The sequence below is a fragment of the Anomaloglossus baeobatrachus genome, chromosome 2 (assembly GCF_048569485.1).
Source record: "Anomaloglossus baeobatrachus isolate aAnoBae1 chromosome 2, aAnoBae1.hap1, whole genome shotgun sequence".
Classification (NCBI taxonomy): Eukaryota; Metazoa; Chordata; class Amphibia; order Anura; family Aromobatidae; genus Anomaloglossus; species Anomaloglossus baeobatrachus.
Genome location: NC_134354.1, coordinates 32791402 through 32816867, shown reverse-complemented (window position 1 = coordinate 32816867; position 25466 = coordinate 32791402). Strand labels below are relative to the sequence as shown.

Here is a 25466-nt window from a genome sequence, read left to right as displayed (position 1 = left end):
GTATTACACTTAAAAGTGTAAAGCCCCTCCCCTTCTGCCTATACACCCCCCGTGCATCACGGGCTCCTCAGTTTTGGTGCAAAAGCAAGAAGGAGGAAAAGTTATAAATTGGTTTAAAGTAAATTCAATCCGAAGGAATTTCGGAGAACTGAAACCATTCAACATGAACAACATGTGTACACAAAGAACAACAGCCCGAAGGGAACAGGGGCGGGTGCTGGGTCTCCCAATTGGAGCTAGAAGAAAAGGAATTTACGGTAAGTAAACAAAATTCCCTTCTTTGTCGCTCCATTGGGAGACCCAGACAATTGGGACGTCCAAAAGCAGTCCCTGGGTGGGTAAAATAATACCTCGTAATAGAGCCGTAAAACGGCCCTTTCCTACAGGTGGGCAACCGCCGCCTGAAGGACTTGCCTACCTAGGCTGGCATCCGCCGAAGCATAGGTATGCACCTGATAGTGTTTCGTGAAAGTGTGCAGGCTCGACCAGGTAGCCGCCTGACACACCTGCTGAGCCGTAGCCTGGTGCCGCAAAGCCCAGGACGCACCCACGGCTCTGGTAGAATGGGCTTTCAGCCCTGAGGGAACCGGAAGCCCAGAAGATCAGTAAGCTTCAAGAATTGGTTCCTTGATCCACCGAGCCAGGGTTGATTTGGAAGCTTGTGACCCTTTACGCTGGCCAGCGACAAGGACAAAGAGTGCATCCGAGCGGCGCAGGGGCGCCGTACGAGAAATGTAGAGTCTGAGTGCTCTCACCAGATCTAACGAGTGCAAATCCTTTTCACACTGATGAACTGGATGAGGACAAAAAGAGGGTAAGGAGATATCCTGATTGAGATGAAAGGGGGATACCACCTTAGGGAGAAATTCCGGTACCGGGCGCAGAACCACCTTGTCCTGGTGAAACACCAGGAAAGGGGCTTTGCATGACAGCGCCGCTAGCTCCGACACTCTCCGAAGTGATGTGACTGCTACTAGGAAGACCACTTTCTGCGAAAGGCGTGAGAGAGAAATATCCCTCATTGGCTCGAAAGGTGGCTTCTGAAGAGCCATCAGCACCCTGTTCAGATCCCAGGGTTCTAACGGCCGCTTGTAAGGAGGGACTATGTGACAAACCCCCTGCAGGAACGTGCGTACCTGTGGAAGTCTGGCTAGGCGCTTCTGAAAAAACACAGAGCGCTGAGACTTGTCCCTTAAGAGAGCCGAGCGACAACCCTTTTTCCAATCCGGATTGAAGGAAGGAAAGAAAAGTGGGCAAGGCAAATGGCCAGGGAGAAACACCCTGATCAGAGCACCAAGATAGGAATATCCTCCACGTCCTGTGATAGATCTTGGCGGACGTTGGTTTCCTAGCCTGTCTCATAGTGGCAATGACCTCTTGAGATAACCCTGAAGACGCTAGGATCCAGGACTCAATGGCCACACAGTCAGGTTGAGGGCCGCAGAATTCAGATGGAAAAACGGCCCTTGAGACAGCAAGTCTAGTCGGTCTGGTAGTGCCCACGGTTGGCCCACCGTGAGATGCCACAAATCCGGGTACCACGACCTCCTCGGCCAGTCTGGCGCGACGAGGATGGCGCGGCGGCAGTCGGACCTGATCTTGCGTAACACTCTGGGCAACAGTGCCAGAGGGGGAAACACATAAGGGAGTTGAAACTGCGACCAATCCTGAACTAAGGCGTCTGCCGCCAGAGCTCTGTGATCTTAAGACCGTGCCATGAATGTTGGGACCTTGTTGTTGTGCCGGGACGCCATTAGGTCGACGTCCGGCATCCCCCAGCGGCAACAGATCTCCTGAAACACGTCTTGGTGAAGGGACCATTCCCCTGCGTCCATGCCCTGGCGACTGAGAAAGTCTGCTTCCCAGTTTTCTACGCCCGGGATGTTAACTGCGGATATGGTGGAGGCCGTGGCTTCCACCCACTGCAGAATCCGCCTGACTTCCTGGAAGACTTGCCGACTGCGTGTTCCCCCTTGGTGGTTGATGTATGCCACCGCTGTGGAGTTGTCCGACTGAATTCGGATCTGCTTGCCTTCCAGCCACGGCTGGAACGCCTTTAGGGCAAGATACACTGCCCTTATCTCCAGAACATTGATCTGAAGGGAGGACTCTGTCGGAGTCCAGGTTCCCTGAGCCCTGTGGTGGAGAAAGACCGCTCCCCACCCTGACAGGCTCGCGTCCGTCGTGACCACAGCCCATGATGGGGGAAGGAAGGATTTCCCCTTCGACAGAGAAGTGGGGAGAAGCCACCACTGAAGGGAAGCCTTGGCTGCCCGTGAAAGGGAGACGTTCCTGTCGAGGGACGTCGACTTCCTGTCCCATTTGCGGAGAATGTCCCATTGAAGTGGACGCAGATGAAACTGCGCAAAAGGAACTGCCTCCATTGCTGCTACCATCTTCCCTAGGAAGTGCATGAGGCGCCTCAGGGGGTGTGACTGGCCTTGAAGGAGAGATTGCACCCCTGTCTGTAGTGAACGCTGTTTGTCCAGCGGAAGCTTCACCATCGCTGAGAGAGTATGAAACTCCATACCAAGATATGTCAGTGATTGGGCCGGTGTCAGATTTGACTTTGGAAAATTGATGATCCACCCGAAACTCTGGAGAGTCTCCAGAGCAACGTCCAGGCTGCGTTGGCATGCCACTTGAGAGGGTGCCTTGACCAGCAGATCGTCTAAGTAAGGGATCACCGAGTGTCCCTGAGAGTGTAGGACTGCTACCACTGCTGCCATGACCTTGGTGAAGACCCGTGGTGCTGTCGCCAGGCCGAAAGGCAGTGCCACGAACTGAAGGTGTTCGTCCCCTATGGCGAAACGCAGGAAGCGCTGATGCTCTGGTGCAATCGGTACATGGAGATAAGCATCTTTGATGTCGATTGATGCCAGGAAGTCTCCTTGGGACATTGAGGCGATGACGGAGCGGAGCGATTCCATCCGGAACCGCCTGGTTTTTACGTGTTTGTTGAGCAGTTTTAGGTCCAGAACAGGACGGAAGGATCCGTCCTTTTTCGGTACCACAAACAAGTTGGAGTAAAAACCGTGACCCTGTTGCTGAAGAGGAACAGGGATCACCACTCCTTCCGCCTTCAGAGTGCACACCGCCTGAAGAAGAGCATCGGCTCTCTCGGGGGGCGGAGATGTCCTGAAAAATCGAGTCGGAGGACGAGAGCTGAACTCTATCCTGTAACCGTGGGATAGAATGTCTCTCACCCATCGGTCTTTTACCTGTGGCAGCCAGGTGTCGCAAAAGCGGGAAAGCCTGCCACCGACCGAGGATGCGGTGTGAGGAGGCCGAAAGTCATGAGGAGGCCGCCTTGGGAGCGGTTCCTCCGGCGGTCTTTTTAGGACGTGACTTAGACCGCCATGAATCGGAGTTCCTCTGATCCTTTTGAGGCCTTTTGGACGAGGAGAACTGAGACCTTCCCGCGGGCCGAAAGGACCGAAACCTAGATTGTACCTTCCGTGGTTGAGGTCTGTTTGGTTTGGACTGGGGTAAGGATGAGTCCTTTCCCTTGGATTGTTTAATGATTTCGTCCAATCGTTCACCAAACAGGCGGTCGCCAGAAAATGGCAAACCGGTTAAGAACTTTTAGGAAGCGGAGTCTGCCTTCCATTTACGTAACCACATGGCCCTGCGGACTGCCACCGAATTGGCGGATGCTACCGCCGTACGGCTCGTAGAGTCCAGGACAGCATTAATGGCGTAGGACGCAAACGCCGACGCCTGAGAGGTTAAGGACACCACTTGCGGAGCAGATGTACGTGTGACTGCATTAATCTGCGCGTGACAAGCTGAGATAGCTTGGAGTGCCCATACGGCTGCGAATGCTGGAGCAAAAGACGCGCCGATAGCTTCATAGATGGATTTCAACCAGAGCTCCATCTGTCTGTCAGTGGCATCTTTGAGTGAAGCCCCATCTTCCACTGCAACTATGGATCTAGCCGCCAGTCTGGAGACAGGAGGATCCACCTTAGGACACTGAGCCCAGCCCTTGACAACGTCAGGGGGGAAGGGATAACGTGTATCCTTAAGGCGCTTGGAAAAACGCTTATCTGGACAAGCTCGGTGTTTCTGGACTGCCTCTCTGAAGTCAGAGTGATCCAGAAACATACTCAATGGACGCTTGGGAGACCTGAAACGGAATTTCTCCTGCTGAGAAGCTGACTCCTCAATTGTAGGAGCTGGTGGAGAAATATCCAACACCTGATTGATGGTTGCTATAAGGTCATTCACTATGGCGTCACCATCAGGTGTATCCAGGTTGAGCGCGGTCTCAGGGTCAGAATCCTGATCTGCTACCTCCGCATCATCATCCAGAGAGTCCTCTTGCTGAGACCCTGAACAATGTGATGAAGTCGAGGGAATTTCCCAGCGAGCTCGCTTAGGCGGCCTGGGACTGCGGTCCATGTCAGAGACCTCACCCTGGGACCCATGGTTCACCCCAGGAGCACTCTGCAGCTCCAAATGAGGGGGGCCTGGTGTCAATGATTGAACAGTGCCCGGGGCCTGAGTTACCGGTCTGGACTGTAAGGCTTCTAGTATCCTAGCAGACCATTTATCCATAGTCTCAGACAGTTTGTCAGCAAATACTGCAAACTCCGTCTGTCACCTGGACAGTGGTAGCAGGTGGTTCCACCTGGGCCACCAGTAGCAGAGGCTCCGGCTGAGTAAGTGCCACAGGGGCCGAGCATTGCACACAATGAGGGTCAGTGGAACCTGCCGGTAGTATAGCCGCACATGAGGTACAGGTTGCAAAGTAAGCCTGTGCTTTGGCACCCTTGCTATTTGCGGACGACATGCTGTTGTCTCCTCTGAGTACAATCCAGGAGGGTATATAGCCAAAAATCAACAGTGCAACCGTACAGTGTAGATGTATAGCATATAAGCATATATATATATGTACACTCCGGCACTCAGTGGGGCCAGCACCTCAGGTGCTGCTTACCGACCGCTCAAAGCGGTTGTGTGATCACCAGCTTCCCTGCCTGGGCCTCCCAGAGCTTTCTCTCCTCTCCAGCGTCAGAAGAGCTGACAGGAATGGCTGCCGGCGTTCTGTGGGGAGGAGGGGGCCGTGGGCGTGCCCTAGAAAGTGCGGGAATCTGGAGCCCCACTGAGCTGAATGAGGGGGGAGGAGGATACAGAGTATGCTCCAGCCCTCAGCGCTGACGTTCTGTGCAGCGTCCCGCCCTTCCCCTGACTGACAGGCCTGGGGGCAGGAATATGCGCTACTAGGCCACAAAAGCCGGGGACTAAAGTTATAAGCGCGGCCGGCATCTAAGCGCGGCCGGCGCGGTAGTCCCCGGCGCACTAACACACCCAGCAGTGCTGCAGTGTATATGGTACCAGCGCTCCATGCGCGGTCCCCACGGGGACACAGAGTACCTCACAGCGCGGCCTGCGCGGTAGTCCCCGGCGCACTAACACACCCAGCAGTGCTGCAGTGTATATGGCACCAGCGCTCCATGCGCGGTCCCCACGGGGACACAGAGTACCTCACAGTAGCAGGGCCTTGTCCCTGACGATACTCGGCTCCTGTCCAGCAGATTCCCCAGGGGCTGCGGAGGGAGCACGGCCTCAGTGCCTGGAGACAGATTAGGATCCCACTTCACCCAGAGCCCATTAAGGGATGGGGAAGGAAAACAGCATGTGGCTCCTGCCTATGTACCCGCAATGGGTACCTCAACCTTAACAGCACCGCCGACCAGAGTGGGGTGAGAAGGGAGCATGCTGGGGGCCCTATATAGGCCCTCTTTTCTTCCATCCGACATAGTCAGCAGCTGCTGCTGACTAAGATGTGGAGCTATGCGTGGATGTCAGCCTCCTTCGCACAAAGCATAAAAACTGAGGAGCCCGTGATGCACGGGGGGTGTATAGGCAGAAGGGGAGGGGCTTTACACTTTTAAGTGTAATACTTTGTGTGGCCTCCGGAGGCAGAAGCTATACACCCAATTGTCTGGGTCTCCCAATGGAGCGACAAAGAAATTGCTGCTGGCGTATTGACTCTTTCTTAAGGGGTTAATACATTTTTTTTTTTTAACCGGCCTAGGTCGTGGGTGGTTTCTTACAAGTGTTATTGATTACAAATTAACTATAGCACCACCCACCTTAAGGGGTCTTTTCCTTTTTATATCCCACATAGTTAGTAAGGTACACCATGGCAATGATAAAGGTTTAGCCGAAACACATCTTGCCGTGCGCCAGCAGCAACTTTTCCTACCTCTGTCTGTTATCATTTATGCTGCTATGGACAAAGACTTTTTTTAATATTATTGAAATAAAGACTAAAGAAACTTTATCTACTACAACTTTGGCTCGCTGGATTCATCTCTTCTATTTGTGCTGGTAAGAGCTTCTACCATATATCCGTGCTAAGAGCCTCTAGTCATAGCAGCTTGATCCTACAATATATTGGGCAAGCTGGAAAAACTTTTTATTTTTTATATTCTTTATGACTATACAGCTTTGCATTATATTATAGGTCTGTGCAATTGCTACATAGACAGATAATTATGCTACTACATCTATATTTTGATTATTTACATACACAGATATTCTTATTACGTTTAAACAAGCAAGCTATAGCTCAGACCACCATTACAATGCCACTGTGATGTGATCCTGCAATCGGATCACAGCTGCGGAAGAGGAGAAGGCGGACGGTGCAGAGAGGGAGGGATTAATCTATCTGCTTCATTGCCAGCTGATGCAATTATCACACTGCACTTTGGTGACATGCGAGTGCAGTGCAATATTTCTCACACACCCACAGACTTGTATGGGTGCGAGCGAAAATGGTTCAGATTTCACCCAGAACATGCTGCAACTGTTCTCTGTCCAATTAGGGCTGAGAAAATAATCACAGATGGGCACGGCCCTATAGTGTAACAGGTACTGGACGAATGCAATTTTTTTTATCGCATGCCACTCGGACTGTTTTACTCGCCCTGTGTCTTAGCTTTAATATAACAGCCCCTGCCACCAGTCAGAAGCAAAAGGAGCAATCACATGTACCCTCTTCTCCCACCTAAAGGCAAGGGTGCTCAGGTTTCCTACCGCAGGGGAATTATCACAACCCAAAGTTACATACAAGCAGGGTGTGTGTGCAATTCTTACATTATGAATTTTAGCAGCAAGTCGGTGATTTTCTTGGCGGACTTGGTGATGTTGCTGCCTGGCTCATTGAAAGTCCTGGCATTATGTTCTATGTATCTGACTTCCCAAATTAGGGTAGAAACGCGCCTGTAAGAAGAGGAAAACAAATACATCAACATTCAGAAAAAACTTTAGTGACGAGCCACAGTGTTTCCAAAAATATCCCATAAGTCATACCGTGAAAAGACTGCAAAACTTACCGGTAAAAACGATTCACCAGCCTCATCCGAATCGTGCCAAGATCAGTAGGGTAAGCGATCATGCAATATGACGGGTAGACTGTTAAATCTACAGGTGCAGCAAACTGAGCTGCCATGTCTGTCCAAAAAAAAAAAAAAGTGGCACATATATCAAAAAGCAGAAGAAAAGATAAACTTATCAAAAAGTCACCAAAAGGGACCTATGCATCACTTCTAAGCGGGTGATAGAAGACATCAGGTAGGATATTGTGGCCGTAACAAGTTATTACCTTCCACCGAATATGTGAGAACTCAAATTGGCATAACCTGCACCAAATAGGACCCCCCCCCCGATAGAGGATGGTCGTGTCCACAGTTCTTTTCAGTAAAAGCAGCCTGAAGTTGAATGTATGGAGAGGGCAGCTCGTGTGTGCACTGTGCTACTCCACTCGGGTCTGATACTAAAGATACTTCAAGACGGCTGTGCCTGTTATCTTGGCCGGTCTTTAGATATAAATGCAGCAGCATGGCACAAGCACAATCTGTCTGCTCCATTCAACTCCTCCTGACAATGTTTTTACAGCTATAGAAGGGAGATGACAAGTATCTAACAATATACAGTGGATTCCCCTGTACAGGTCATTCATCAGGCAGGTTACTACCCATCCATGGGTGGAGGACGACAATACAGTAACGAATATGTACAATCTCGCACATTTGGAACCTCACCTAGATTAAGGAGCTGATCGATGCCGCATATAATCCGCTCACATTCACTGTCTTGATTTCCGTCCCCCCATTCTCCTTCCTGGGGCCAATACAGCAGAGAGTCTCGCTCCTCTTCTGTTATGGAGATGCTGGTTCCAGGTTCTTCAGGTGGAAGAACTAACCGCAAGTGGGGATAAGAAGTGGTGAGATACGACAGATTCTTACTAATGACGAACTAATATATATTACTAGAAATAGGCCAGATGCTATCGCATCGGCAGTGAGGTGAAATAAACATCTGTCTATGCTTCGTGGTGCTGACAGGAGCAGTGGACGTGTCACAAAGTTTACACTTTCCAATATATCTGTTGTATGTTATCCCTCCGCACTTGTGTATTGTATGTGTGGCGTCATTTGACCTCACTCACCCCTGTGCACTGTCTCTTACTTGTTGTGTGCTGTATATTGGTATCTGGTGCTGTGTTTCTTGAGCTGTGTTCACTATGTGGTGTCTCCCCTGTGTGCTGTGTGTGTTTACACTATATGGTCTCTTGTAAACTGTTGTGACTAATTGGAGGTGGTACATTGTGCTGCATGCCGACCTCCTCTGTATTCGGCGGACTCACCCACCCACCCACCTATAAAAAATAAAAAATAAACACCCACCTACAAAAAAAACCACCCACACGATCGTGTGTGTGTGTGTGTGTGTGTGTGTGTGTGTGTGTGTGTGTGTGTGTGTGTGTGTGTGTGTGTGTGTGTGTGTCTGCAGTGAAGTGTATGTTACTTGCACAGACGCAGTTCGAACTGCGCCTGCGCAACTGACATTGCCGCGGTGCATGCCAGAATAGGGTTACAGAAACTGCAGATTATGTATGTAGATTACAATTTTTTAAAATATGGTGACAAAAACTAAGACCTGTAACTTTTCACATCATAAACATGTTCTAGGGCTTCTTATTTTTGTGTGTTGTGCTGTAATATTTATTAATATTTTGGTGAATAAATAATGCTTTGATTGCTCTTTATTGCATTTTTTGGGAAGACCCAATGACCAAAAACAGAATTTCAGGGGGTACTGATTTTCTTTTATTAACTGAATGATTAATTTTATATTTTCATTGATTGGACTTTTGAGACTGTGGCAAATGCATTTTTTTTCTTCTTTAGTTCTTCCGAAAGGACTTGATCACTGACTATATACTGCCACAGGAATACAAAGAGCTGTGATAGTGGAATTTAGTAGTTTCTCGGCTTCTATGGCAAACCATCAGCACCCCACGATCAAGTCCCCGGGAAAGTAGGAGACATTGGCAACCGAAATGCACTTCTAAAATAAAGCTGTCAGATTGACAGTGGAAATGGTTGAACAGCCGTGACTGCTGGCAGGAGCATAAGGCAGTCAGCACCTGCGGTGCATGGTGCAGGGGCAGTCAGCTCCTGAGCCCGCTCTATACATGTGCGGCGAATGTTGGAAAGAAGTTACAAAACCAACTCAACCCCATCATAATTAATGTGACAACATAGTAAAATTCCTGTAAATTACTTATGGATAAATAAAAAAAAAAAAAAAAAAAAAAAAAAAAAAAAAATGTAAAGCCACTAGAAAATGGAGTCATATAAACCAATAAAGAAAAAAAAAAAGGACGTACTATCATCAGGAATGACATCCATGTCCCAAGGACTCAGCTTTTCAATCTCTCCATTATCCCACCTGTAAGAAGAAGCAAAAAGCACATTTAGCGATGTGAGTCCGTGCGCTGAGGAGCGGACGCTGGAGTCACAGCTCTTACTTCACTGTGTAGCACTGGAACAGGCTGTCCGGATAATCCGCTTGATATGGCTCTTGGTTGACCACTGTCCCGAACCACCATGCATCGTCTATAATAGACCGGAAGCGGACACCTAAACCGGGAAATAAGGGACATCTCTGTGACACCAGTCAGGCTTCACTGTCCCCTACATCATGCATTTCACAGGCTGCATTATTAGAACGTACCAGACTGCCAGTCTGTGCGACGTGCGTGATCATAGAACTGCCTCAACACAAGGAAGTCTATCACATCCGGCATGTCATGATATCTAAAAAACACCATACAAAAAGCATTTAGGAGCAGTGTTATCATATTTCGGGAGCAATACATTTTTTGTTTCTTCAAATTTTACTCTTGAAAAGAAGGGAATTTTGTTACTTACCGTAAATTCCTTTTCTTCTAGCTCCTATTGGGAGACCCAGACGATTGGGGTGTATAGCACTGCCTCCGGAGGCCACACAAAGCATTACACTAAAAAGTGTAAGGCCCCTCCCCTTCTGGCTATACACCCCCAGTGGGATCACTGGCTCACCAGTTTTAGTGCAAAAGCAAGAAGGAGGAAAGCCAATAACTGGTTTAAACAAATTCACTCCGAAGTAACATCGGAGAACTGAAAACCATTCAACATGAACAACATGTGTACCCGAAAAACAACCAAAAATCCCGAAGGACAACAGGGCGGGTGCTGGGTCTCCCAATAGGAGCTAGAAGAAAAGGAATTTACGGTAAGTAACAAAATTCCCTTCTTCGGCGCTCCATTGGGAGACCCAGACGATTGGGACGTCCAAAAGCTGTCCCTGGGTGGGTAAAGAAATACCTCATGTTAGAGCTGCAAAGACAGCCCTCCCCTACGGGGAGGCAACTGCCGCCTGCAGGACTCTTCTACCTAGGCTGGCGTCCGCCGAAGCATAGGTATGCACCTGATAATGTTTGGTGAAAGTGTGCAGACTCGACCAGGTAGCTGCCTGGCACACCTGTTGAGCCGTAGCCTGGTGTCGTAATGCCCAGGACGCACCCACGGCTCTGGTAGAATGGGCCTTCAGCCCTGATGGAACCGGAAGCCCAGCAGAACAGTAGGCTTCAAGAATTGGTTCTTTGATCCATCGAGCCAGGGTGGCTTTGGAAGCCTGCGACCCTTTGCGCTTACCAGCGACAAGGACAAAGAGTGCATCCGAGCGGCGCAGGGGCGCCGTGCGGGAAATGTAGATTCTGAGTGCTCTCACCAGATCCAACAAATGTAAATCCTTTTCATACCGATGAACTGCATGCGGATAAAAGGAAGGCAAGGAGATATCCTGATTAAGATGAAAAGAGGATACCACCTTAGGGAGAAACTCCTGAATGGGGCGCAGCACTACCTTGTCCTGGTGGAACACCAGGAAAGGAGCTTTGGATGACAGCGCTGCTAGTTCAGACACTCTCCGAAGAGACGTGACCGCTACCAGAAAGGCCACTTTCTGTGAGAGTCGAGAAAGTGACACATCCCTCAGAGGCTCGAAGGGCGGCTTCTGGAGAGTAACAAGGACCTTGTTTAGATCCCACGGATCTAACGGCCGCCTGTACGGAGGTACGATATGACAAACCCCCTGCAGGAACGTGCGCACCTGAGAAAGTCGTGCTAGACGCTTCTGAAAAAACACGGATAGTGCCGAGACTTGCCCTTTAAGGGAGCCGAGCGACAAGCCCTTTTCCAACCCAGATTGCAGGAAGGAAAGAAAGACAGGTAACGCGAATGGCCAGGGAGATACTCCTTGTGCAGAGCACCAGGATAAGAAAATCTTCCACGTTCTGTGGTAGATCTTAGCAGAAGTGGACTTCCTAGCCTGTCTCATGGTGGCAACTACCCCTTGGGATAATCCTGAAGACGCTAGGATCCAGGACTCAATGGCCACACAGTCAGGTTCAGGGCCGCAGAATTCCGATGGAAAAACGGCCCTTGGGACAGTAAGTCTGGACGGTCTGGTAGTGCCCACGGTTGGCCGACCGTGAGATGCCACAGATCCGGGTACCACGACCTCCTCGGCCAGTCTGGGGCGACGAGTATGACGCGGCCACAATCGGATCTGATCTTGCGTAACACTCTGGGCAAGAGTGCCAGAGGTGGAAACACATAAGGGAGCCGGAACTGCGACCAATCTTGCACTAAGGCGTCTGCCGCCAGAGCTCTTTGATCGCGAGACCGCGCTATGAAGGTCGGGACCTTGTTGTTGTGCCGAGACGCCATTAGGTCGACGTCCGGCACCCCCCAGCGGCGGCAGATTTCCTGAAACACGTCCGGGTGAAGGGACCATTCCCCTGCGTCCATGCCCTGGCGACTGAGGAAGTCTGCTTCCCAGTTTTCTACGCCCGGGATGTGAACTGCTGATATGGTGGAAGCTCTTTCCTCTACCCACATGAGAATTCGCCTGACTTCCTGGAAGGCTTGCCGACTGCGTGTCCCTCCTTGGTGGTTGATGTATGCCACCGCTGTGGAGTTGTCCGACTGAATTCGGATCTGCTTTCCTTCCAGCCACTGCTGGAAGGCTAACAGGGCAAGATACACTGCCCTGATTTCCAGAACATTGATCTGAAGGGTGGACTCTTGCTGAGTCCACGTCCCTTGAGCCCTGTGGTGGAGAAAAACTGCTCCCCACCCTGACAGACTCGCGTCTGTCGTGACCACTGCCCAGGATGGGGGCAGGAATGATCTTCCCTGCGTTAATGAGGTGGGAAGGAGCCACCATAGCAGAGAATCCTTGGCCGTCTGAGAAAGGGAGACTTTCCTGTCTAGGGAAGTTGTCTTCCCGTCCCACTGGCGGAGAATGTCCCATTGAAGTGGACGCAGATGAAACTGCGCGAACGGGACTGCCTCCATTGCTGCCACCATCTTCCCTAGGAAGTGCATGAGGCGCCTTAAGGGGTGCGACTGACCCTGAAGGAGAGACTGCACCCCTGTCCGTAGAGACAGCTGCTTGTCCAGCGGAAGCTTCACTATCGCTGAGAGAGTATGAAACTCCATGCCAAGATACGTTAGTGATTGAGTCGGTGCCAGGTTTGACTTTGAAAAGTTGATGATCCACCCGAAAGTCTGGAGAGTCTCCAGCGCAACATTCAGGCTGTGTTGGCATGCCTCTTGAGAGGGTGCTTTGACAAGTAGATCGTCTAAGTAAGGGATCACCGAATGTCCCTGAGAATGCAAGACTGCTACCACTGCCGCCATGACCTTGGTGAAAACCCGTGGGGCTGTCGCCAGACCAAATGGCAGAGCTACGAACTGGAGATGGTCGTCTCCTATCACGAAACGTAGAAAACGTTGGTGCTCTGTAGCAATCGGCACGTGGAGATAAGCATCTTTGATGTCTATTGATGCAAGGAAATCTCCTTGAGACATTGAGGCAATGACAGAGCGGAGGGATTCCATCCGGAACCGCCTGGCGTTCACATGCTTGTTGAGCAGCTTTAGGTCCAGAACAGGACGGAACGAGCCGTCCTTTTTTGGAACCACGAAGAGATTGGAGTAAAAACCTTGCCCTTGTTCCTGCAGAGGAACAGGGATCACCACTCCTTCTGCTTTTAGTGAGCACACCGCCTGCAGAAGGGCATCTGCTCGGTCGGGATGTGGGGAGGTTCTGAAGAACCGAGGCGGAGGACGAGAACTGAATTCTATTCTGTACCCGTGAGACAAAATGTCTGCTACCCACCGGTCTTTGACCTGTGGCAGCCAAATGTCGCAAAAGCGGGAGAGCCTGCCACCGACCGAGGATGCGGAGGGCTGAGGCCGAAAGTCATGAGGCAGCCGCCTTGGAAGCGGTTCCTCCGGTTGCTTTCTTGGTGCGTGACTGAGCCCGCCAGGAATCTGAGCTCCTTTGCTCCTTCTGAGTCCCTTTGGACGAGGAGAATTGGGTCTTGCTGGAGCCTCGAAAGGACCGAAACCTTGACTGCCACTTCCTCTGTTGAGGTTTGCTTGATCTGGGCTGGGGTAAGGAGGAGTCCTTACCCTTGGATTGCTTAATGATTTCAGCCAATTGTTCACCAAACAGTCTATCTACAGATAGCGGCAAGCTGGTTAAACATTTTTTGGAAGCAGAATCCGCTTTCCATTCCTTTAACCACAAGGCTCTGCGCAAGACAACAGAGTTGGCAGACGCAATTGAGGTACGGCTTGTAGAGTCCAGGACAGCGTTGATAGCGTAAGTCGCAAACGCAGACATTTGCGAGGTTAGGGACGCTACTCGCGGCACTGCTGGACATATGATAGAGTCCACCTGTGCCAGGCCAGCTGAAATAGCTTGGAGTGCCCACACGGCCGCGAATGCTGGAGCAAACGACGCGCCGATAGCTTCATAGACAGACTTTAACCAAAGGTCCATCTGTCTGTCATTGGCATCTTTAAGTGAAGCCCCATCTTCCACTGCAACTATGGATCTAGCTGCAAGCCTGGAGATTGGGGGATCCACCTTTGGACACTGGGTCCAGCGTTTGACCACGTCAGGGGGAAAGGGATAACGTGTATCCTTAAGACGTTTGGAGAAACGCTTATCTGGGTAGGCATGGTGTTTCTGGACTGATTCTCTGAAGTCAGCGTGGTCCAGAAAAGTACTCAGTTTAGGCTTGGGATACCTGAAATGGAACTTCTCCTGCTGTGCAGCTGCCTCCTCTGCAGAAGGGGCAGGGGGAGAAATTTCCAATAGACTATTGATGGCCCCTATAAGGTCATTTACCATGGCGTCACCATCAGGAGTATCCAGATTGAGAGCGGTTTCAGGATTAGACTCCTGATCCCCCTCCTCTGTCTCATCATGTAGAGACTCTTCTCGTTGAGACCCTGATCCGCGTGATGACGTGGAGGGTCTCTCCCAGCGAGCACGCTTAGGCTGCCTGGGACTATCATCTGAATCAGAGCCGTCAGGCTGAGATGCCTGGGACCCCCTTGAAGCACGGATTAACTCCAACTGAGGGGGACCGGGGAACATTGCCGCAGCAGTGTCCATGGACTGAGTAACTGGCCTGGCCTGCAAGGTCTCTAGGATTTTTGTCATAGTGACAGACATCCTGTCAGCAAAAACAGCAAACTCTGTCCCCGTCACCGGGACAGGGTTCACCGGCGACTCTGCCTGGGCCACTACCACTATAGGCTCCGGCTGACGAAGTGGCACAGGGACCGAACATTGCACACAATGGGGGTCATTGTAACCTGCCGGTAGATTAGCCCCACAAGCAGCACAAGCAGCGTTCACAGCCTGTGTCTTGGCACCCTTGCGTTTTGCAGATGACATGTTGTCGTCTCCTCAGAGCAATAGGGGTATACAGCCAAGAAGCGACCTTACAGTGCAAAATATATAAATATATGGTACAGAGAAAAAAGTACACAAATATCACACTGTGGCACTAGTGGGGCTAGCACTTAAGTGCTGCTTACCGCCCGCTAAACGCGGGTGTGTGGTCGCCAGAAATCCCTTGTCTGGGTCTCCCAGAGCCTGTGTCCGTTCTCCAGCCAGACTGCATGTAAGGAATGGCTGCCGGCGTCCTGTGGAGAGGGGCGGGCCCTGGGCGTGTGCAGACAAAGAGCGGGAAACCTGCGTCCCACTGTGCTCAGTGAGAGGGCTGGAGCATGTAAATAAGGCTCCAGCCCTCTGCGCTGAATAAACATACAGCGTCTCTCCCTTGCCCTGAGTGACAGGGTGGGGGCGGGAACGAAGCGGAGCTAGGCCGCAAAAGCCGGGGACTAGATTTATGAGCGCCGCCGTCGTAAAAGCACGGTCGGCGCTAAGTCCCCGGCGCACTACAAGTCGCAGCCGCGCCGCCGCTCCAGGAGCGGCCGGCGCGGCAGTCCCCAACACAAAGTCACTCAGACAAACTGTAGTGACTGTAACCCCAGCGCGCAGCGCTACTGTCCCCGGCGCACTAGCACACCCAGCAAGTCTGGAGTGTGCGCGGCCTGTACAAACGGGGACACAGAGTACCTTAATGTCGCAGGGCCTTGTCCCTGAACGGTACCCAGCTCCGTATCCAGCAGGTTCCATGGGTCTGTGGATGGAGCCCGGCCTCAGGGCTTGGGGGCCGGTAAGATCCCACTTCCTCAGAGCCCCTCAGGGGGATGGGGAAGGAAAACAGCATGTGGGCTCCAGCCTCCGTACCCGCAATGGGTACCTCAACCTTAACAAACACCGCCGACATAAAGTGGGGTGAGAAGGGAGCATGCTGGGGGCCCTAGTATGGGCCCTCTTTTCTTCCATCCGACATAGTCAGCAGCTGCTGCTGACTAAACAGTGGAGCTATGCGTGGATGTCTGACCTCCTTCGCACAAAGCAGAAAACTGGTGAGCCAGTGATCCCACTGGGGGTGTATAGCCAGAAGGGGAGGGGCCTTACACTTTTTAGTGTAATGCTTTGTGTGGCCTCCGGAGGCAGTGCTATACACCCCAATCGTCTGGGTCTCCCAATGGAGCGCCGAAGAAAAGAGAATTTTGTTTACTTACCGTAAATTCTTTGTCTTATAGTTCCGTATTGGGAGACCCAGACCATGGGTGTATAGCTTCTGCCTCCGGAGGACACACAAAGTACTACACTAAAAAGTGTAGCTCCTCCCTCTGAGCCTATACACCCCCAGGAGAACCAGATCTAGCCAGTTTAGTGAAAAAGCTGAAGGAGAATAGCCACCCACAAGTAAAGACAGAGCAAGAACCGGAACAACCGGAGACTCTGTCCACGACAACAGCCGGTGATAACACGCGGAACAAGAAACTGCCAACAGGCAACAGGGAGGGTGCTGGGTCTCCCAATACGGAACTATAAGAAAAAGAATTTACGGTAAGTAAACAAAATTCTCTTTTTCTTTATCGTTCCTATGGGAGACCCAGACCTTGGGACGTCTCAAAGCAGTCCATAGGTGGGAATAAACAGAAAAACTGAGAAGTAGGCAGAGCCTAACTTCACAAATGGGCGACAGCAGCCTGAAAGATGCGTCTGCCCAAGATCGCATCTGCCGAAGCATGAGCATGCACTTGGTAGTGCTTTGAAAAGGTGTGCAGGCTAGTCCAAGTGGCAGCCTGACAGACTTGCTGAGCCGTAGCCTGGTGCCTGAAAGCCCAAGAGGCACCGACAGCTCTGGTCGAGTGTGCTTTGATCCCCGGCGGGGGATGCACCTGAGAACACTGGTAGGCATTGGAAATGGTCGACCTAATCCAACGGGCTAAGGTCGGCTTAGAAGCAGAGAGGCCCTTACGCCGACCTGTGGTTAGCACAAAAAGAGAGGTGCACCGCCTAAGAGCAGCGGTGCAAGACACATAGATCTGGAGCGCCCGCACCAGATCCAGAGTATGCAACGCTTTTTCAAAGCGATGAACAGGAGCCGGACAAAAGGAAGGCAGGGAAATGTCCTGGTTAAGGTGGAAAGCAGAAACCTTAGGGAGAAAGTCCGGAGTCGGACGGAGAACCACCTTGTCTTGATGAAAAACCAAAAAAGGTGACTCCGAAGAGAGCGCAGCCAAATCAGAAACTCTCCTGAGGGAAGTTATGGCCACTAGAAAGACCACTTTCTGTGAAAGACGAAACAAAGAAACCTCCCTAAGAGGCTCAAAGAGAAGGGAATTTTGTTACTTACCGTAAATTCCTTTTCTTCTAGCTCCAATTGGGAGACCCAGACGATTGGGTGTATAGCTACTGCCTCCGGAGGCCACACAAAGCATTACACTAAAAAGTGTAAGGCCCCTCCCCTTCTGGCTATACACCCCCCGTGGGATACGGGCTGCTTCAGTTTTAGTGCTAAAGCAAGAAGGAGGAAAGCCAATAACTGGTTTAAACAAATTCAATCCGAAGTAACATCGGAGAACTGAAACCCGTTCAACATGAACAACATGTGTACCCGAACAACCAAAAATCCAGAAGGAAACAGGGCGGGTGCTGGGTCTCCCAATTGGAGCTAGAAGAAAAGGAATTTACGGTAAGTAACAAAATTCCCTTCTTCTTCGGCGCTCCATTGGGAGACCCAGACGATTGGGACGTCCAAAAGCAGTCCCTGGGTGGGTAAATTAATACCTCATGTTAGAGCTGTAAAACAGCCCTTCCCGACAAGGAGGCAACCGCCGCCTGCAGGACTCTTCTACCTAAGCTGGCATCCGCCTAAGCGTAGGTATGCACCTGACAATGCTTGGTGAAAGTGTGCAGACTCGACCAGGTAGCTGCCTGGCACACCTGCTGAGCCGTAGCCTGGTGCCGTAATGCCTAGGACGCACCCACGGCTCTGGTAGAATGGGCTTTCAGCCCTGATGGAACCGGAAGCCCAGCAGAACAGTAGGCTTCAAGAATTGGTTCCTTGATCCATCGAGCCAGGGTGGATTTGGAAGCCTGCGACTCTTTACGCTGAATAGCGACAAGCACAGAGAGTGCATCCGAGCGGCGCAGAGGCGCCGTGCGGGAAATGTAGATTCTGAGTGCTCTCACCAGATCCAACAAATGCAAATCCATTTCATATCGATGAAATGGATGAGGCAAAAGGAAGGTAAGGAGATATCCTGATTGAGATGAAAGGGGGATACCACCTTAGGGAGAACTCCGGAATCGGGCGCAGCACTACCTTGCCTTGGTGAAACACCAGGAAGGGAGCTTTTGGATGACAGCGCTGCTAGCTCGGACACTCTCCTAAGAGACGTGACCGCTACCAGAAAGGCCTCTTTCTGGGAAAGTCGAGAGAGTGAAACATCCCTCAGAGGCTCGAAGGGCGGCTTCTGGAGAGCAATTAGTACCCTGTTCAGATCCCATGGGTCTAACGGCCGTTTGTACAGAGGGACAATGTGACAAACCTCCTGCAGGAACGTGTGTACCTGAGGAAGTGGTGCTAGGCGCTTCTGAAGAATACAGATAGCGCTGAGACTTGTCCTTTAAGGTAGCCGAGTGACAACCTTTTTCCAAACCAGATTGCAGGAAGGAAGGAAAAATAGGGAATGCAAATGGCCAGGGAGACACTCCCTGAGCAGAGCATTAAGAGAAGAATATCCTCCACATCCTGTGGTAGATCTTGGCAGACGTCGGTTTTCTAGTCTGTCTCATGGTGGCAATGACGTCTGGAGATAATCCTGAAGACGCTAGGATTCAGGACTCAAAGGCCATACAGTCAGGTTCAGGGCCGTAGAATTCAGATGGAAAAAACGGCCCTTGGGACAGTAAGTCTGGCCGGGCTGGTAGTGCCCACGGTTGGCAGACCGTGAGATGCCACAGATCCGGGTACTACGACCTCCTCGGCCAGTCTGTGGCGATGAGGATGGCGCGGCGGCAAACGGACCTGATGTTGCGTAGCCCTCTGGGCAGCAGTGTCAGAGGGGAAAACACATAGGTTAGCTGGAACTGCGACCAAACCTGAACTAAGGCGTCTGCCGCCAGAGCTCTTTGATCGTGATACCGCGCCATAAAAATCGTGACCTTGTTGTTGTGCCGAGACGCTATTAGGTCGACGTTCAGCATCCCCCAGCGTTGACAGATTTCCTGAAAACCGTCCGGGAAAAGATACCATTCCCCTGCGTCCATACCCTGGCAACTGAGGAAGTCTGCTTCCCAGTTTTCTGCGCCCGGGATGTGAACTGCGGATATGGTGGATGCTCTATCTTACACCCCCATCAGACTCCGCCTGACTTCCTGGGAGGCTTGCCGACTGCGTGTTCCGCCTTGGTGGTAGATGTATGCCACCGCTGTGGAGTTGTCCGACTGAGTTCGGATGTGTGTGCTTTCCAGCCACGGCTGGAAGGCTTGCAGGGCAAGATACACTGCCCAGATTTCCAGCACATTGATTTGAAGGATGGACTCCTCTGAAGAGAGTCCTTGACCGTCTGAGAAGGGGGACGTTCCTTCTAGGGACGTCGACTTCCCCTCCCATTGGCAAAGAATGTCACATTGGAGTGGACGCAGATGAAACTGCGCGAAAGTGACTGCCTCTGCATGAGGCGTGTTAAGGGGTGTGACTGGCCTTGAAGGAGAGACTGCACCCCCGCTGTAGTGAACGCTGTTTGTCCAGCGGAAGCTTCACTATCGCTGAGGGAGCGTGACACTCCAGCCCAGATATGTCAGCGATTGGGTCGGTGTCAGATTTAACCTTGAGAAGTTGATGATCCACCCGAAACTCTGGAGAGTCTCCAGCGCTACGTTCAGGCTGTGTTGGCATGCCCCTTGAGAGGATGCCCTGACAAGTCGATCGTCCAAGGAAGGATCACCGAGTGACCCTGAGAGTGCAGGACTGCTCTCACTGCTGCCCTGAACTTGGTGAAAACCCGTAGGGCTGTCGCCAGACCGAAGGGCAGGGTTACGAACTGAAGATGCTCGTCTTCAATAACGAAACGTAGCAAACGTTGGTGCTCTGGAGCAATCGGCACGTGGAGATAAGCATCCTGATGTCTATTGATGCTAGGAAATCTCCTTGAGACAGTGAGGCAATGACGGAGCGGAGGGATGCCATCCGGAACCGCCTGGCCTTCACGTGCTTGTTGAGCAGTTTTAGGTCCCCCACAATCAGATTGGAGGAAAAACCGTGTCTTGTTCCTGAAGAGGAACAGGAATTACCACTCCTTCTTCCTGCAGAAGAGCATCGGCTCGGTGGGTAGGTGGGGAAGTTCTGAAGAATCGAGCCGGAGGCCGAGAACAGAACTCTATCCTGTACACGTGAGACACAATGTCTCTCACCCACCGGTCTGTGACCTGTGGCAGCTAAATGTCGCCAAGGCGAGAGAGTCTGCCACCAACCGCGGATGCGGAGAGAGAGAGCTTAAAGTCATGAGGAGGCCGCCTTGGAAGCGGTTCCTCTGGCTGCCTTCCTTGGGCGTGATTGAGCCCGCCCGGAATCTGAGCCCCTCTGAGCCTTTTGAGCCCTTTTGGACTAGGACAATTTGGACCTGCCCGAGCCTGGGAAGGACCGAAACCTCGCCTGTCTCTCTCGGACAGCATTAATAGGGTACGTCGCAATGCAGACATTGCGAGGATAAGGACGCTACCTGCGGCACAGATGTACCTGTGCTCAAGACCAGCTGCGCAAGACCAGCTGAAATAGCTTAGAGTGCCCATACGGCTGCGAATGCCGGAGCAACCGACACGCCGATAGCTTCATAGACAGATTTCAACCAGAGGTCCATCTGTCTGTCAATGGCATCTTTAAGTGAAGTCCCATCTCCACTGCAACTATGGATCTAGCCGCAAGCCTGGAGATTGGGGGATCCACCTTTGGATCCTGGGTCCAGCGCTTGACCACGTCAGGGGGAAAGGGATAACATGTATCCTTAATACGTTTGGAGAAACGCTTATCTGGTAAGCGTGGTGATTCTGAACTGCTTCTCTGAAGTCAGCGTGGCCAGAAAAGTACTCAATATACGCTTGAGATACTGAAATGGGATTTCTCCTGCTGTGAAGCTGACTCCTCCACTGAAGGAGCTGGGGGAGAAATATCCAACATGCCATTGCTGGACGCTATAAGATCATTCGCCATGGCGTCACCATCCGGTGTATCCGGATTGAGAGCGGTGTCAGGATCAAAGTCCTGATCAGCGACGTCTGCCTCATCATACAGAGAGTCCTCTGCTGTGACCCTGACTAGTGATGAAGCCGAGTGCCGCTCCCAGCGAGCTCGCTTAGGCTGTCTGGGACTGTCGTCCGTGTCAGAGCCTTCACCCTGGAATGCCTGGGACCCCCCCGGAGAACTGATTTTGTTCCAAATGAGGGTGGCCAGGGAGCAATGATCAAGATTGCCCATGGCCTGTCTGGACTGCAAGTCACTATCCCATGACAATCTATCAGCCGAAACTGCACTAGTAGAGACCCCGGCTGACCAAGTGCTACAGGGGAGCATTGCACACAATGGGGGTCAGTGGAACCTGCCGGTGGAACAGTATCACATGCAATACAAGCAGCATAGAAAGCCTGTGTTGCTTTTTTGCTGCTGTAGTCTAGCCATCTAGGAGCTATAGCCAAGAATAGCGACCGTACAGTGCAATGTATAGCATACAAGCATAAAGTACAAATGAGCACTTCAGCACATGCAATATGAGCAGCTTAGAAAGCCTGTGCCTTGGCACCCTTGCTTTTTTGCTGCTGTAGACTAGCCATCTAGGAGAATATAGCCAAGAATAGCGACCGTACAGTGCAATGTATAGCATACAAGCATAAGTACAAATGAACACTTCAGCACATGCAATACAAGCAGCCTAGAAAAACTGTGCCTTAGCACCTTTGCTTCTTTTGCTGCTGTAGACTAGCCATTCTAGGAGAATATAGCCAAGAATAGCGACCGTACAGAGCAATGTATAGCATACAAGCATAAGTACAAATGAACACTTCAGCACATGCCATACAAGCAGCATAGAAAGCCTGTGCCTTAGCACCCTTGCTTTTTTGCTGCTGTTGTCTCGCCATCTAAGAGGGCATATAGCCAAAAATAGCGACCTACAGTGCAGTGTAAGCATAAAATACAAATGGACACAACGGTATTTAGTGGGGTCAGCACTTCAGGTGCTGCTTACCGCCCGCCTATAAGCGGGTGTGTGGTCGCCAGAGTCCTGTGACTGGTTGCCCAGAGCTTGTCTCCGTTCTCCAGCTCGGACTGCAGGAATGGCTGCCGGCGTCCTTCTCCAGCTCGTGTGACGAGGGGCGGGCCGTGGGTGTGCCCCAGGCAAGAGCGGGAAACCGGCGTCCCACTGTGTCCAGTGAAGGGGGCTGGAGAATGCAAAGCAGACTCCAGCCCTCGGCGCTGACTTTCTGTACAGCGTCCCGCCTCTCCCCTGACTGGCAGGGCTGGGGGCGGGAACGAAACGAAAACTAGGCCGCAAAGCCGGGGACTCGAGTAATAAGCGCGGCCGTCCTATGTGCACGGCCAGCGCGGAGTCCCCGGCGCACCACAAGTCCCAGCCGCGCCACAGTGTAAAAACACCCAGCAGCGGCCCGGCGCGGCAGTTCCCAATACATAAATTCGCACAGCAAAGCTGCCTTGAATAATAGCACGAGCGCTCCGCGCTGTTGTCCCCGGCGCACTAGCACTCCCAGCAATGCTGGTGTGTGTGTGCGCGATGTGTACGGGGACACAGAGTACCTTAATGTAGCAGGGCCCTGTCCCTGACGATACTCAGCTCCATATCCAGCAGGTTCTCTGGGTCTGTGGATGGAGCCCGGTCTCAGTGCCTGGAGACCTGTAAGATCCCACTTCACCCAGAGCCCTGAGGGGGGATGGGGAAGGAAAACAGCATGTGGGCTCCAGCCTCCGTACCCGCAATGGGTACCTCAACCTTAACAAACACCCGACAAAAGTGGGGTGAGAAGGGAGCATGCTGGGGGCCCTAGTATGGGCCCTCTTTTCTTCCATCCGATATAGTCAGCAGCTGCTGCTGACTAAAAACAGTGGAGCTATGCGTGGATGTCTGACCTCCTTCGCACAAAGCTTGAAAACTGAAGCAGCCCGTATCCCACGGGGGGTGTATAGCCAGAAGGGGAGGGGCCTTACACTTTTTAGTGTAATGCTTTGTGTGGCCTCCGGAGGCAGTACTATACACCCAATCGTCTGGGTCTCCCAATGGAGCGCCGAAGAAAGGGAATTTTGTTTACTTACCGTAAATTCCTTTTCTTCTAGCTCCTATTGGGAGACCCAGACAATTGGGTGTATAGCTTCTGCCTCCGGAGGCCACACAAAGTATTACACTTTAAAAAGTGTAACCCCTCCCCTCTGCCTATACAGCCCCCCGTGCATCACGGGCTCCTCAGTTTTGGTGCAAAAGCAGGAAGGAGGAAACTTATAAATTGGTCTAAGGTAAATTCAATCCGAAGGATTTTCGGAGAACTGAAAACCATGAACCAAAAGAACAATTCAACATGAACAACATGTGTACACAAAAGAACAACAGCCCGAAGGGAACAGGGGCGGGTGCTGGGTCTCCCAATAGGAGCTAGAAGAAAAGGAATTTACAGTAAGTAAACAAAATTCCCTTCTTTGTCGCTCCATTGGGAGACCCAGACAATTGGGACGTCCAAAAGCAGTCCCTGGGTGGGTAAAAGAATACCCCGATAAAAAGAGCCGACCCCGGCCCTCCTCTTACAGGTGGGCAACCGCCGCCTGAAGGACTCGCCTACCTAGACTGGCATCCGCCAAAGCATAGGTATGCACCTGATAGTGTTTCGTGAAAGTGTGCAGACTAGACCAGGTAGCTGCCTGACACACCTGCTGAGCCGTCGCCCGGTGCCGCAATGCCCAGGACGCACCCACGGCTCTGGTAGAATGGGCTTTCAGCCCTGAAGGAATCGGAAGCCCAGAAGAACAGTAGGCTTCAAAAATCGGTTCCTTGATCCACCGAGCCAAGGTTGACTTGGAAGCCTGCGACCCCTTACGCTGGCCAGCGACAAGGACAAAGAGTGCATCAGAACGGCGCAGTGGCGCCGTGCGAGACACGTAGATCCGGAGTGCTCTCACTAGATCTAACAAATGCAAATCCTTTTCACATTGGTGAATTGGATGAGGGCAAAATGAAGGTAAGGAGATATCCTGATTGAGATGAAAAGGGGACACCACCTTGGGGAGAAAGTCCGGGACCGGACGCAGAACCACCTTATCCTGGTGAAATACCAGGAAGGGGGCTTTGCATGACAGCGCTGCAAGCTCTGACACTCTTCGGAGTGATGTAACTGCCACTAGAAATGCCACCTTCTGCGAAAGACGTGATAGAGAGACATCTCGCAGCGGCTCAAAAGGTGGTTTCTGAAGAGCCCGTAGAACCCTGTTGAGATCCCAGGGTTCCAGCGGCCGCTTGTAAGGTGGGACTATGTGGCAAACTCCCTGCAGGAACGTGCGGACCTGCGGAAGCCTGGCTAGACGCTTTTGAAAAAACACGGAAAGCGCCGAGACTTGTCCCTTGAGAGAGCCGAGAGACAAACCCTTGTCCATTCCGGATTGAAGGAAGGAAAGAAACGTGGGTAAGGCAAACGGCCAGGGGGTAAACCCCTTATCAGAGCACCAGGCTAAGAAGATCTTCCAAGCCCTGTGATAGATCTTGGCTGACGTTGGTTTCCTGGCCTGTCTCATAGTGGCAATGACCTCTTGAGATAACCCTGAGGACGCTAGGAGCCAGGACTCAATGGCCACACAGTCAGGTTGAGGGCCGCAGAATTCAGAAGGAAAAATGGCCCTTGAGACAGCAAGTCCGGTCGGTCTGGGAGCGCCCACGGTTGACCCACCGTGAGGTGCCACAGTTCCGGGTACCACGACCTCCTCGGCCAGTCTGGAGCGACGAGGATGGCGCGACAGCAGTCGGACCTGATCTTGCGCAACACTCTGGGCAGCATTGCCAGAGGAGGGAATACATAAGGCAGTCGAAACTGCGACCAATCCTGAACTAAGGCGTCCGCCGCCAGAGCTCTGTGATCCTGAGACCGTGCCATGAATGTCGGGACTTTGTTGTTGTGCCGAGACGCCATGAGATCGACGTCCGGCGTTCCCCAGCAGTAACAGATCTCTTGAAACACGTCCGGGTGAAGAGACCATTCCCCTGCGTCCATGCCCTGGCGACTGAGAAAGTCTGCTTCCCAGTTTTCTACGCCCGGGATGTGAACCGCGGAGATGGTGGAGGCTGTGGCCTCCGCCCACAGCAGAATCCGCCGAACTTCTTGGAAGGCTTGACGACTGC

The 25466-nt window shown here is 51.8% G+C and overlaps 1 protein-coding gene across 1 annotated transcript in view; it reads right to left on the bottom strand.

Moving 5' to 3' along the window:
• Nucleotides 1–25466, bottom strand: part of BRWD1 (bromodomain and WD repeat domain containing 1) — a 246097-nt gene that overhangs the window by 44329 nt on the left and 176302 nt on the right. The window contains exons 27-32 of the mRNA XM_075334977.1: nt 10036–10118; nt 9830–9941; nt 9689–9750; nt 8058–8213; nt 7350–7467; nt 7111–7236 (exon numbers count right to left, since the gene is read on the bottom strand). Coding sequence (XP_075191092.1) covers nt 7111–7236; nt 7350–7467; nt 8058–8213; nt 9689–9750; nt 9830–9941; nt 10036–10118 — 657 coding nt within the window. The remainder of the gene's footprint in view (nt 1–7110; nt 7237–7349; nt 7468–8057; nt 8214–9688; nt 9751–9829; nt 9942–10035; nt 10119–25466) is intronic.